This window comes from Bos indicus x Bos taurus, chromosome 18, assembly GCF_003369695.1.
Source record: "Bos indicus x Bos taurus breed Angus x Brahman F1 hybrid chromosome 18, Bos_hybrid_MaternalHap_v2.0, whole genome shotgun sequence".
NCBI lineage: Eukaryota > Metazoa > Chordata > Mammalia > Artiodactyla > Bovidae > Bos > Bos indicus x Bos taurus.
Window position 1 is genome coordinate 30,378,134 of NC_040093.1, and position 13,206 is coordinate 30,391,339.

At 49.2% G+C, this 13,206-nt stretch overlaps 3 protein-coding genes across 6 annotated transcripts in view; 2 read left to right on the forward strand and 1 right to left on the reverse strand.

Moving 5' to 3' along the window:
• DUS2 (dihydrouridine synthase 2) overlaps positions 1-1,563 on the reverse strand; it is a 32,051-nt gene extending 30,488 nt beyond the window's left edge. The window contains exons 1-2 of one of the 4 annotated variants that reach the window (XM_027516195.1): positions 1,475-1,550; positions 924-1,001 (exon numbers count right to left, since the gene is read on the reverse strand). The gene's annotated coding sequence lies outside the window, so the exon portion shown is untranslated. The other 3 variants (XM_027516193.1, XM_027516192.1, XM_027516194.1) reach the window with 3 other exon arrangements.
• Positions 1,564-1,583: 20 nt separating this feature from the next.
• On the forward strand, positions 1,584-3,453 carry DDX28 (DEAD-box helicase 28). The gene has a single exon (XM_027516191.1). The coding sequence runs from the start codon at positions 1,624-1,626 to the stop codon at positions 3,259-3,261; it is 1,638 nt and encodes a 545-aa protein (XP_027371992.1). The 5' UTR covers positions 1,584-1,623; the 3' UTR covers positions 3,262-3,453.
• An 87-nt stretch (positions 3,454-3,540) lies between these two features.
• On the forward strand, positions 3,541-8,704 carry DPEP2NB (DPEP2 neighbor). Its single transcript, XM_027516198.1, is given in 3 exon segments — positions 3,541-6,209; positions 6,212-6,254; positions 7,763-8,704. Coding segments are annotated over 3 exon segments (375 nt in total). The 5' UTR covers positions 3,541-6,182; the 3' UTR covers positions 8,068-8,704.
• The last annotated feature ends 4,502 nt before the right edge of the window (positions 8,705-13,206 follow it).

Below are 13,206 nucleotides of genomic sequence, written 5' to 3' on the forward strand. Positions count from 1 at the left end.
CCCTTTCTGTGCTTATGGCTTTCAGGGGCCCCCCAAGGTTTATTGATCCCAAGGGCATGACAAGCAATGACGTCAATATGCCCACTACAGATTCTGGGGAAGGGGCTGGGCCACCGAGAACCTGGCAAATGTAGCTCCTTGAAGCGAGAATACATGCGGCAACCTCAGCCTCTCTTCAGTCCCCATCCTCTATCCAAGGTTCTCAACAGCACACTGTTGATATTTTGGGCCAGATCATTGTTTTTTTTGGCGGGGCTGGGGAGTGGGGGGTGGCTGTCCTGTGCATTGTGCAATATTTAGTAATATCCTGGTCTTTACCCACTAGAAGCTGTAGCATTTCCCCAGATGTGACAAATAAAGATGTCTCCAGCCATTGTCAGATGTCCTGGGGGAAGGGTGGGGGCAAAAATCACTCTCACTCAAGAGCCACCAGTCTATCCAGTGACTCTGTCTGCCTGTCATTACTCAAAACTCTCTCCTCCTCTAGTTTAACAGGTAACTCTCCAGAAAAGCCTATCGTGTATCAAAATACTATTTGAAATATAGTAGTATTTATCTTTATAACAGTATCTAATGAAAGTAAAACTTTTCTCCAGGGACTTCCTGGTGGTCCAGTGGTTAAGATTCCATACTTGCACAGCAGGCAGCAGCACAGGCTGTGCAGCAGTGGCCAAAAAAACCCAAAAACCTCTTTCTTCAAATGTTAAGACTCTTCCAAGTAGTTAACCCACATTTACCTTATCTCCTACCCCAGGCACTAGAGATTACAAAAATGGTCTGATGCCCATTTTCTGGATCCGTTCAGGAAGTACCAATAGTGTAAGGTTTTTTTCGCAACCTGAACTGAATTTAGGTAAAATATTCTGCCTTACCATGGCTTTGTGACCCTCCTCACTACTATTCAAGTAATTTAGGTATCTAACCTGAAAGCCGGTGGAGCTAGGCGAGCTTCAGGATGAGAAGTTGGAAAGAGTGACAAGAGAAGGAAGAATGAACCTCAGCTGAAAAGCAAGCGGAAAAGGTCCGAAGAGATGAGTTCTCTTGAGTGAAGAGATGATATGCTTAAGTCCATCGGCTCGCCCTCTGGGTCCTCAGCTCTCTGGGCGGTGGGGGAACGCTGAGCCCAGATCTACTCCTGGTCTCGGCCCCCAGGCCTGACCATTCACTCAGATTCTCAATAAATATTTATATTAGAAGACCTTACAAGGGGAGCACATCTGTGAAAACACCGCCGCACCCTCACAGTTTAAACGGGGCGATCAGAACTGGACATGCCATCACAGGAGCTGTGAGGGCGACAAAGGAGAATTGTAGGGATCCGACATCGGATCGCCAGAAGCCCTCAGCCCTCCTGATTCCTAATGCCAGGGCCCCATCGCCGCCTGTCGCCGGACCCCGGTCCTGCCTTCATCGTGCACCCTTCCCCAAGGTTGGCCGGGGCCTGGACGTCACCATCCGGTTTGGACCTACAGACCTCGCCGCTGCTGAACTCTACAGATCCTCCCTCCTTCCACACAGTTCTCCAATTCCTTAAGTCTTACTGAGCCGCGCCGGCCACCGTCCGGGAGGCCTTGGCGCGCGCATGACGTCACTGTTGTGCGCCTTTTCCGCACCACGGGGACTATGGCTCTAGCACGGCAGCTACGGCTGTTGTCGCTCGCGACTCGGTTGCTTCTGGCGCCTCAACGGGACCTGACAAGCCGCGGTCCCGACGAGCCCCTGCCCGTGGTGCGCATCCCGCGGGGTCTACAGAGGCGGCAGGAACAGCGGCAGAGCGGGCAGCGGAGTCCCCTGCGGCCGGTGTTGGTGCGACCTGGCCCGCTGCTGATCTCGGCGCGGCGGCCGGAGTTGAACCAGCCCGCACGCCAAACGCTGGGCCGTTGGGAGGCTGCGCCACTCGTTTCGCGAGGCTGGAAGCATCGGCGCGCTCGCCAGGACTATTTCTCCATTGAGCGCGCTCAGCATGAGGCCCCAGCACTGCGGAACCTCTCGTCCAAGGGCAGCTTCGCCGATCTGGGTCTGGAGCCCCGTGTGCTGAGCGCACTCCAAGAAGCTGCTCCCGAAGTCGTTCGGCCCACAACCGTGCAGTCGAGTACCATTCCCCCATTGCTTCGCGGCCGCCACATCCTCTGCGCCGCGGAAACCGGCAGTGGCAAGACTCTCGGCTACATGCTACCTCTGCTTCAACGGCTCTTGGGCCAGCCAAGCCTGTACACCAGTCGTATCCCTGCTCCTCGAGGCCTGGTCCTTGTGCCTTCTCGAGAATTAGCTGAACAGGTGCGGGCCGTGGCCCAGCCCTTGGGCAGCTCCTTAGGCCTCCGGGTGCAGGAGTTAGGGGGAGGCCATGGCATGAGTAGGGTCAGGCTGCAACTGTCCAAACATCCTCCAGCAGAAGTACTGGTGGCCACTCCAGGGGCTCTGTGGAAGGCCCTGAAAGGTCAACTGATCAGCCTGGCGCAGCTCTCTTTCTTGGTGTTGGATGAGGTAGATACATTGTTGGATGAAAGTTTCCTGGAACTGGTGGATTACATCTTGGAGAAGAGTCACATAGCAGAAGGCCCCGCTGACTTAAAAGACCCTTTCAATCCCAAAGCTCAGTTAGTGCTGGTGGGGGCCACATTTCCCGAAGGTGTAGGCCAGCTGCTGAGTAAAGTTGCCAATTTAGACTCTCTAACCACCATTACCAGTTCCAAGCTCCACTGCATCATGCCTCATGTCAAACAGACGTTCATGAGGCTGAAAGGAGCAGAGAAGGTAACTGAGTTAGTGCAGATCCTCAAGCAGCATGACAGAGCACACAGGACTGGCTCCACAGGAACTGTTCTCGTGTTCTGTAACAGCTCCAGCACTGTGAACTGGCTGGGATATATTCTGGATGACCACAAAATCCAACACTTAAGACTGCAGGGACAAATGCCAGCCTCTATGAGGGCAGGTATCTTCCAGTCCTTCCAGAAGGGTTCCCGAGACATACTTCTCTGCACAGACATCGCCTCTCGGGGCCTGGACAGCACCCAGGTGGAACTCGTCATCAATTATGATTTCCCTCTCACCCTGCAGGATTACATCCACAGAGCAGGGAGGGTGGGCCGTGTGGGGAGTGAGGTGCCAGGAACAGTCATCAGCTTTGTGACCCATCCCTGGGATGTGAGCCTAGTTCAGAAGATTGAGCTGGCAGCTCGCAGGAGGAGAAGCCTTCCAGGTCTAGGATCCTCAGTAAGTGAGCCTTTGCACCAGGAAACCTTACTGCAGCAGGCTTAAATATGATGCCATAACTGGGATCTTTCCCTGTGGGCTGGGTGGGTGAGCGCACTCGTCAGCAGGATGCGCTGGGCTGCTTAGTCACCTTCTAAAGGCCCCAGCTGCTGGTCAACACTGGAGGGTGGACTACTGAACTTGGCTCTCTGTAGTCTTTCACAGGAAGAATAAAGTCGATTTTGGCTTTGTATCATGTCATGATTTCTAACAATAAGTGATGTTTCTGTAGTTTCCACCTGGGGCACAATTCACTGGATTCTGAGAAAATTCACACTCCAAACTACTACACCTAGGACAAAGGCTCCTTCAGTTGATGTTTTTGTTTCAACTTTATTTCCTGCCCCAAAAACCATCCATTAAGGGGACTTCTCTGGTGGTCCAGTGGTTAAGAATCTGCCTCCTAATGCAAGAGATGTGGGTTTGAACCCTGGTGGGGTAACTAAAATCCCACACGCTGTGGGACAGGGCAGCTAAATCCCAGCCTCACCCTGTGGCCAAAGCTAAGACCTTACACAGGCAAATTTTTTTAAAAAATCCATTAAGCCCTCAGGAGAAGGAAAAGGGGATATGACTAGCAATAGAGAAATTTTCTTTATGAACAATGGCCATGGCAAGCTTAGGCTCTCTTAGTGAAATCTCTCTGGGAAGTAGTGGCAGAAGAATAAAAGGCAGACTGACACAGAAGTATTCCTTAGTGTGCATTTCCAGCCTCTGAGTTCTTTCTCATCTCTTGGTTGCAGAGGAAGAGGAGAGGTTAAACATTTTTATAAAACTGGCAAAATAAGCTTATAGCATCCTCTCACTATCTCCTAGGTTCTATAAGCGTTATAGAACCTAGACAGTTGAAAGAGATAATACTTAAGAAAACTTAAGAAAACAACTTAAAACTGCTCACACACAGAAAAGGATTAAGTTGCAGAGAACAGAAATGGGCTCAGAGCAACCTTTGCCAAAAGAGAATATTGTGCTAAATGTACAGTTTTTCCCATATAAGGAAACAGAGCTCAAAATCACACAAATCTGATCTGTGTCCTAAGAGTTGTGTTCTTTAACCACTAGGCTAAGTTTTCTCAAATGTGATTCACATGTAGAATAACTATATATTTCTGTTTGCCTTGAATATTCCTTGTTTATGTCTATGCCTGCTGCAATTTTTAATATTGCCCACTTTGACTCTCAAAAGCAACCCCAAATAGACAATAATTTAGTCACTATCCGTGGACCACTTTGGTGCAACTGCCCAGGAAGCTTGTTAAAAGTACAGATCCCTGAGCCCTACTCCAGAGCTATGTAAGTTTTCTGAGGATTGGTGCAAAAATCCACATACAAGTCTTTGTTGTTTTGTGGAATCCCCAGATGAGTCTCCCACCCTCTTAAGTTAATAAACCATGTATTCTGCCTTCCCCAGGTGCCCAGCCGAGTTATAATAAGGTATTGGTACCCCCACCACACCAGAGGGATGCTCTCAGACAAGTAATCTCTGAAGCCTTGGATAATCGGTGGTCTCACTCTGGCCCACCTGCCATGACAAACCTACAGAGCATTTCCCTTCACATTTTACCTTCTAGCATTCCCAAAGGCAGTCTGTTCTAATTAGGCCTGACTTCATCTGTCCTATTGTGCATCCTCCAATTCAAGCAATTTAGTAGAGAGAAGGAAGGTTTTTGTGATTCGAAGCCAGAGTGGCCCAACCTCTCAATAGCCCAAGACGTCTCCACCTCCTGGGCACATCCCCTCTGCAACAGCCCCAGTAAACAAATGTCCCATCTTTGCTTTTTTAAGGTCAGCCACAGGGAGCCCCTGAAGAAGGTTATCTTACATTGCCACATTACCAAAGGCTGCCCCAAACGTTCCTTCCTGTGAACCTGATCAGGCTAAGGGCAGAGCTGTCTCTTTCCTTCTTTGAGTCGGATCAAACTGTCTTAGTAACACCTCTTCACGGTGTTAACCATGTTTTTCACCTGGGTTGCTACTTAGCCTGTTATCTCATCCTTTCATGGTGGAGAGAGGGGGGATTATAATGATTTTTGCTTTTAAGGGAGAGGGGAGTGTAATGTTTACATTGTCATTTTGTCATGAGTTCGTTTTGAATTTCCTATTAAAATGGGTCCATCACTCCCACTTTGTGAAGTCATCAGGGCCCTCATTTTGCACCTTTAACATCTCTCGGTGTCAGTTTAAATTGGGATGAGCTTGTCCTCACATTCCTTTCGGCTGTAAATCCAGACCCTGATATGAACCTACCATTGAGCAGAACCACTCCACTGCCTGTGTAGCCTTGGGTAGGCCCCTTAAGCTCTTGTTCTTTTAAGTCTTGGCAGTTGTAAAAATGTGAGAGGGCTATGAATTTATATTTGGGGCAGAACAAGGTCGAGAAGAGTGTGTCTTTGCTTTTATTCTTTCAAACTGGAATGACTCCCCACTCGTCCCCATGGGTCCATATCTCACTTGTCCTTCAGGCCCACTGCCAAGCAGCCTTCCCCAATTCCCCAGTCCACACAAATCTCTGTCTCTCTTTGGGTTAGTACCATACAGCCTAGTGTCTCTTAGGTCAATTTTGCCTCTCAGGCCAATCTCAGAATGTGGGTTTCTCTTGCCCTCCCTTGGCACCAGGGGCTATGCCAGCCCACAGGCATGCTCCCCAGGGGGTGGCTACTAGACTAGGGCACGCGTGGGGAGGCCCAGATGTGAGGGGCCAGGCAAGGTGCCTCTCTGCCTTCACTCTGCTCTCCTCCAAAAAACCCTGAGAGCCTGCAGCCTCCCCCTCAAGTCACAGGTTCCTTATATGACCTCACTGGGTAGTGATGACCTTACAGCCCTTATCACAGTTTCCATGGCAGGGTAACCGCGCAAACGTGCTGCTCTTGGAGAAACTTCCCTACCAGTCCTCTACCAGATAGCAGTCTTTGGCTGTGTAAGAGAGAATGTCTGATCGAATCTTCTATCTAATCTTCACTCTAACTTGTCCTCTGTCCCCTGGAAGGGCAACACAGCAGGTAGGCTGAGACTGGACATCTGTACAAGAGGCATTGTGTATACACAGCCTCACCTGGCCACCACATGTTCCTTTGGGGCTTTCCCACACACACCTCAGCACTTTCCCAACTGTAAGTAATATGAGTGCCCTGGGGCACCTTCAGGGACCCACAGTGCTCATTGCTGAGGATAAGCAAAAGGTCATCCCTGGGCAAGTGAGCAGGAAGGTCCCGGTCTTTAAATGTAGCCTTACTCTTTGGGCTACAAGACGCTTCCATTCAGATCCTTTCCTGATTGGCCTGTTGGCAATAGGCAAATGCATTTTTGTCGGCAAATGATAAATGGAGCAGTTTAAGGAAGAGGGCTGCTCTTGAACTTCACCTTCAAGCCCAGGCACCTTCATGCAGTTATGGGGATATCTACATGGGTCCCCTCGGACACATTCCAGACTGAGCTGGTGCATACTGGGGGAAAGAGTGGTGTGGTATTGAGGGAAAGACCAGAAGAACCCAGGGGAGTGATGAAATGCTAATAAGACTAGAGGGCTGAGGAGATGGTGTCCCAGGAGGCTGATGCCTAGACTTGGTACCCACAATCTGGTTCTGAATCTCCTGGTCACTCTGCCTTAGTATTTTCTAATCTAGATAAAAGTATCAGAGGGCTAGAGTTCAGTGTGGATGAAACAGGCAATATAAATGGGGCCCAAGAGGGGTTGCCAAGGTGGGAGGGGTTCTTACCAAATTAGACTCCTTTTCCCAAAACTTGAAATGCATTTCCATTAAAAACAGACCTTATGGAGAAGGAAATGGCAACCCACTCCAGTATTCTTGCCTGGAGAATCCCATGGACAGAGTAGCCTGGCAGGCTACAGTCCATGGGAGTCGCAAGAGTTGGACACGATTTAGCAACTAAACCACCACCACCTTTAAAAAATAAATAAATAAATAAAAATAAAAAAATAAAAACAGACCTTAAGGAATGTTTTCTCTGGTGTGGAAGGGAGAGATGGAGGGGATCCTGATTGCAATTATTTTAAGGTTTTCTCTGGAAATGGCGAACAGAGTTCCTCATCTGCTGTAGTCACAGGCTCTAGGAATTGCTTTGGCAGCCAATAACGGCACCCCACTCCAGTACTCTTGCCTGGAAAATCCCATGGATGGAGGAGCCTGGTAGGCTGCAGTCCATGAGATCGATAAGAGTTGGACACGGCTGAGCGACTTCACTTTGACTTTTCACTTTCATGCATTGGAGAAGGAAATAGCAACCCACTCCAGTGTTCTTGCCTGGAGAATCCCAGGAACGGGGGAGCCTGGTGGGCTGAAGCACAGAGTCGGACACGACTGAAGCGACTTAGCAGCAGCAGCAGCAGTCCCTTTTCTAGGGACTCATGGGGTGATGGGCAGAGGCTGTGTTTTGGATGTCAAGCAGACTAAAGGGCTTCAGCCAGAAACTGGGAGAAAGGTGAGAGGGGGAAATTCCGGCAGGAGACTGTACAGCAGAAGCGACTGATCAATTGTTTTCTTTGCAGCAGCTCTGGCTCCCACTTCCCCTCCTACACCTGGTCACTGCCATGTCCTCTACCGAGGGCGTGGAAAAGCACAGGTAGGCTGGCCTGGGGAGACACACTGCCTGGTCGGTGGCTACTGAGCCTACGGGGATGCTCCCGTGGCCACCACAGCCAAGGTGGAAGCAGAGAAGCCAGTCCTCAGCCGCACTCCCAAGAGACAGCGAGCTCTGACGGAATAGGATAAAGACCTCAGTTGCTCCAGCCCCAAAATTCAGTGACTGCAGCATGGTGGCAGGAGGCTGACCCCACAGAAGCCTGCTGGCTGAGCCACACTCTGAAGAGAGGGCAATGATTTAACTGCCTAAGGGCAGCAAATGCTGCTTCCTGCAGTGACCCCCCACTGTCATAGATTAGAACCTGCGCCATTCTGTCTGAGCCTTCCTTCCTCAACCAGGAGCCTCCTTCCACACTAAATGGCCATGAGCAAGGAACCTCAGAAACAGGGTTGAGAGTCTGCTCTGAACATCCCAGGACTGAAGCTGGCCTGGAGGAAAACCTGATGTTCCTCTGCTCAATTCTCGGGAGCCCCTTTGTGAGCAGAATAAAGAACAATCTTCACACTGTGATCCAATGAGGACCCAGGAGCAGAGAGAAGTGCAGAGTGGCCTTCGCAGGGGCCCTGTCTACCACACAGGCTCCTGCCTGAGCCATTTGCCAGCTGCCACCACCACACACCAAGGGGAGCTGGGCTTTTCGAAACTGAAAGAAGCAATGTGTGACTTCCCAAAAAGCCTCCTGCCTTGAATCAGGAGGCAGGATAAAGAGACCCAGGAAGACCTGCTCCCTGGAGCAAGAACATGATGGAGAGTCAAGTGGCAGCAACCCCTCCCCGAGGCTCACATGCTCCTTTATTCCCAGCCTTTTCTAGCCCTAACGGGGTCCCTTACTGCTCAATAAAATGTTTTTCTGTAACAGTGTCTGACTTGAAATCCAAGTTATCTAAGGCCAGGTCCCAAACCTCCCTGTTTCCTGTAAGTATATTCCCACATGGGGTTCCTGGTCCTTTGAGAACTTCTGCCTCTAAAAAGACCCTTGGGGGTAGCTTCTACCTATGTGGCTCCTGCAAAGACACCTGTGTAAATTGGGGCAGGATGTAGGCAGGTTCTTTAAGAAATGTAGAGCCTGATAAATACTTCCCTGGGTGAGTGTGTGTGTGTGTGTGTGTGTGTGTGTGTGTGTGTGTGTAAGGAGAAAAGAGGAAGGACTGGGAAGATATCATTCCATCTGTCGATCCATTTATTCAACAAATATTTACTGAGTACCCAGGTGGTGCTAGTGATAAAGAACCTGTCTGCCAATGCAGGAGACCTAAGAAATGCAGTTTCGACCCCTTTTTTTTGAAGATCCCCTGGAGGAGGGCATGGCAACCCACTCCGGTATTCCTGCCTGGAGACAGAGGAGCCTGGTGAGCTATAGTCCACTGGACTGCAAAGAGTCGGACATGACTGAAGCAACTTAGCAAGTACACATGCACCCGTTACATACCACCCTCTGTGCTGGTTGCTTGAGATGTTTCAGTGAATGAGATGATCGAACCCCTCTTCTCATGGCACCCACAACCTAAAAGAAGACACAAACAATAATTTCAAGTAATTATAATTGCTATATGAAAAGTAGAACAGGATAATGGGGTAGAGTGATGAGGGGTTGCTATGTTATACTAGGTAGTCAGGGAAGGCTTCTTTGAGGAGCTGACATTTCAGTGGGGATGCGAGTGAAAGAATCCTGTGAGGAGCTGGGAAGAGAATTTCTGAAGGAGGACATGGCAAGCACAAAGACCTTGAGGCAGGAGTGAGGCTGGCCTGTACTAGGACTGGCAGAAGGGCCAGTGTGACCAGGGAGGAAAGAGAATGAAAGATGTGGTTGGAGAAGTAGAAACAGGCCAGATCATAGTAGGCCTCATCAGCCATACTGAAGAGTGTGGCTCTTAAGTGTGATGGGAAGTTGCGGAAAGGATTTGAGCAGGGGAGTGAAGTGATCTGATGCAGGTGCTAGAAAGACCACTCTGACTGCTGTGTGCCATGGCAGTGAGTTGCTGGATGTTACTGGTGGAATGCCTCTCTCAGCAGTTAAGGGGACAGTTGGTCCTGGAGAGTTGGGGCAGGGAAATATTAGGAGGGAATAAAGAGTACAGGGTTTGGGCCTGTATCTCAGGCTCACCTGCCTCATCAGCACATTGGATGTATATACCACATCCTTTTTTTTTTTTTTAGCTACTTTTTAAATTTCTTTTAATTGGAGGCTAATTACAATATTGTGGTGGTTTTTGCCATACATTCACATGAATCAGCCATGGGTGTACATGTGTTCCCCATCCTGAACCCCCATTCCACTTCTTCTTCATCCACTCATCCACGATGGACACTTAGGTGGCTTCCATATTTGGTTATTGTAAATAATGTTTCAGTGAACATGGGGGTGCATATATCTTGAGTTAGTGTTTTTGTTACCTTTGGGCAAATGCCCAGAAGTGGAATTGCTAGATCATCTGATAGTCTTATTTTTAATTTTTTTGAGGAACCTTCAAAATATTTTCCATAGTGATTGCACCAATTTAATTCCCACCAACACTGTTCAAGGGTTCCCTTCTCTTCAGGTCCTCTCCAACACTTATTTCCTTTTTTTGATAATAGCCATCCTAACAGGTGTGAGGTGACAAGTCATTGTGGTTTTGATTTGCATTTCCCCGAAGGTTAGTGACGCTCAGCACATTTTCATATACCTCTGGCCATCTATATGTCTTCTTCAGGAAAATGTCTATTCAGATCCTTTGCCAGGATCCGACTTTTAAAAAGAGCCCCTCAGGAAGTTCCCTTGGAGAAGAAACTGGCAACCACTCCAGTTTTCTTGCCTGGAGAATCTCATGGACAGAAGAGCCTAGTGGGCTAGAGTCCATGGGGTCACAAAGAGTCAGACATGACTGAGCGACTAACACACCTATCTTTTAGAGATGCAACCTTAAATATGGGTGAAATAAATGTCTGATTGCTTTAAAATATTCTGCAAAAGTGGATGGTAAGGTGTAAATGAAATAAGGGCATTAGTTGATAACTGTTGAAGCTAAGCAATGGGTACAAAGGGGTTCAATATACTCTTCTCTCTATTTTTTCATATGTTTGAACATTTTCCCTAATAGGTAAGAAGAAATAAAAACTTCTCAGATGGAGCCTATGTTCAACCAGGTTTGGAATCAGTGAGGACTCAGGTGGTCAGCTTCACAGGGTGAGCTAGTTTGGGCAAGCCCTGGAAGTCAGGCAGAGGAGGTCAAGCTTCCCATATAAACGCAGGGAGCGGGGCGGGCGGGTCTGGGGCAGGGCGTGCTATGTGCAGCATGGTGTAGTGGAGGACAGGTCTGACAGGCCTGAGAGATGAGCAGGAAAGAGACTACAAGTCTGAACTCGAGGCTAAATGAGCAATCGCATATGTTGTCAAGCAAACGTTTGCTTGCTCAGGGCTGGCTCCCAGCACCTGGCGCCCCCACAGCCAACTCTTCTGTGTGTTATGCCGGCACATGTGATTGATCACTGGAGACTCGTCCAGCCCTCTCACTGCACCCCTCAGCAAAAGGCCGCACCAGCAGGTAATCAGCAAAGGATATCAGGACAAAGAGATGGATGAAGGGGATTCTCCTCAAGAGAGGTAGCAGCTGGAAGTCGAGACATCCAAAGAACTATCTGACTTGCAAGGAGGGCACCATTGTGATCATGTGCCTACCCAGCAGCTGGTCTCCCCACACCTGTCCTTCTCAGCCAGGTTTAAGGCAGGTTCCACCCCAGGGCCAGTGGGCTACTCTGCCTACCACTGCTGGCTTTCCCAGGTGCCTGCCTTATGAACCATGAACTCTCCTCACTGAAGACAGAGCCAACTCTGGTGAGTCCGGCAGCAGTGAACAGGAGGTATGCAAAGTCAGACATGGCAAACTTGACCAAACAGCTGGCTGTCATTCTTCAGAGCTCTGGCCCGTCAGGGCTTGAAGCCCCCAGAGGATGAGCCAAAAGAGACAAAGTCTGAGTAGGTCTGGCTTGGGGTTCCAGAGCCCCAGACAACAGAAGACTAAGGATATTTCTCCTTCATAGAATCTTAGTTCCATTGTCCTTACAAGCTGCCCCCAAATGGGAGGCATGGGAATAAATAAGGAGCTTGGGACTAACATATACACACTACTGTATATAAAACACAACTAACAAGGACCTATTGTATAGCACAGGGAACTATATTCAGTATTTTGTAATAAACTCTAAGGGAAAAGAGGCTTCCCTGGCCGCTCAGGAGTAAAGAATCTGCCTGCCAATGCAGGAGATTCCATCCCCGGGTCAGGAAGATCCCCTGGAGAAGGATATGGCAACCCACTCCAGTATTCTTCCCTGGGAAATCCCATGGACAGAGGAGCCTGGGAGGTTACAGTCCATGGGGTCACAAAAGAGTCAGATACAACTTAGTGACTAAACATCACACGAACGCATAAAGGAAAAGAATCTGAAAAAGAAAAAAAAAATATACACACACACACACATATCTGTGTGTGCATGTGTGGCTGAATCACCTTGCAGTAACCTGAAATGACACAACTTTGTAAATCAACCATAGCAAAAAAGTGAAAGTGTTAGTCACTCTGTTGTGTCTGACTCTGTGACCCCATGGACTGTAGACTGCCAGGCTTCTCTGCCCACGGAATTCTCCAGGCAAGAATACTGGAGTGGGTAGCCATTCCCTTCTCCAGGGGATCTTCCTGACCCAAGGATCAAACCCGGGTCTCTTGTATTACAGGCAGATTCTTTACCGTCTGAGCCACCAGGGAAGCCCAAATCAACTATAATTCAATTTTAAAACAAAACAAAAAAAAATCAATCAGAGGAAAAGCAAGGCTGGTAAAAACCTACCTCGTGGGCTATTGTGAAGACTGAATCACTATGTGCCACTAACTGGCAGCATAGCTCTGGGCGCCCAGTAACTCTGGCTCCCCTGATGCACTGCCACTGCTGTCACATCTCCTTGTTCTGGGAAGGAAGGGAAGGCAGCAGCCTCCTGTGCTCCCAGTCAACGCACTCTTCACTGAACGCTGGTCAAGTGCTTGCTGTGCTCAGGTGTGGTGCCAGGTGCCAGAATGTGGTGGTCGAGGCCTTACTGAGTTTACTTGCCAGCTCCAACGGGGGCAACCACTTCTGACTGCTGGGGCAGGGTGGGGTAGGGAGGAAGAGGAAGAAGTCCCAGCAAAACCTGAACCTGAGCAGTCTGAGAGTTTGACTCATGTTCCTGTTTTTAGAGGGGGTAAATTGCCAAAGAGGGTTTGGATTTAGCAGAGTTCTTCATGGTATGTTCAACCCTTCCTGATGGCAAGATTTCCTCCCCTGGCCCTGCCTCAACAGCGCCACCATTTGGAGGCTGAGGGGCAGCATGGCTGGTAT

Excerpts from the sequence above, each read along its gene's own strand:
- DDX28 (XM_027516191.1), top strand. The coding sequence starts at position 1,624 with ATGGCTCTAGCACGGCAGCTACGGCTGTTGTCGCTCGCGACTCGGTTG.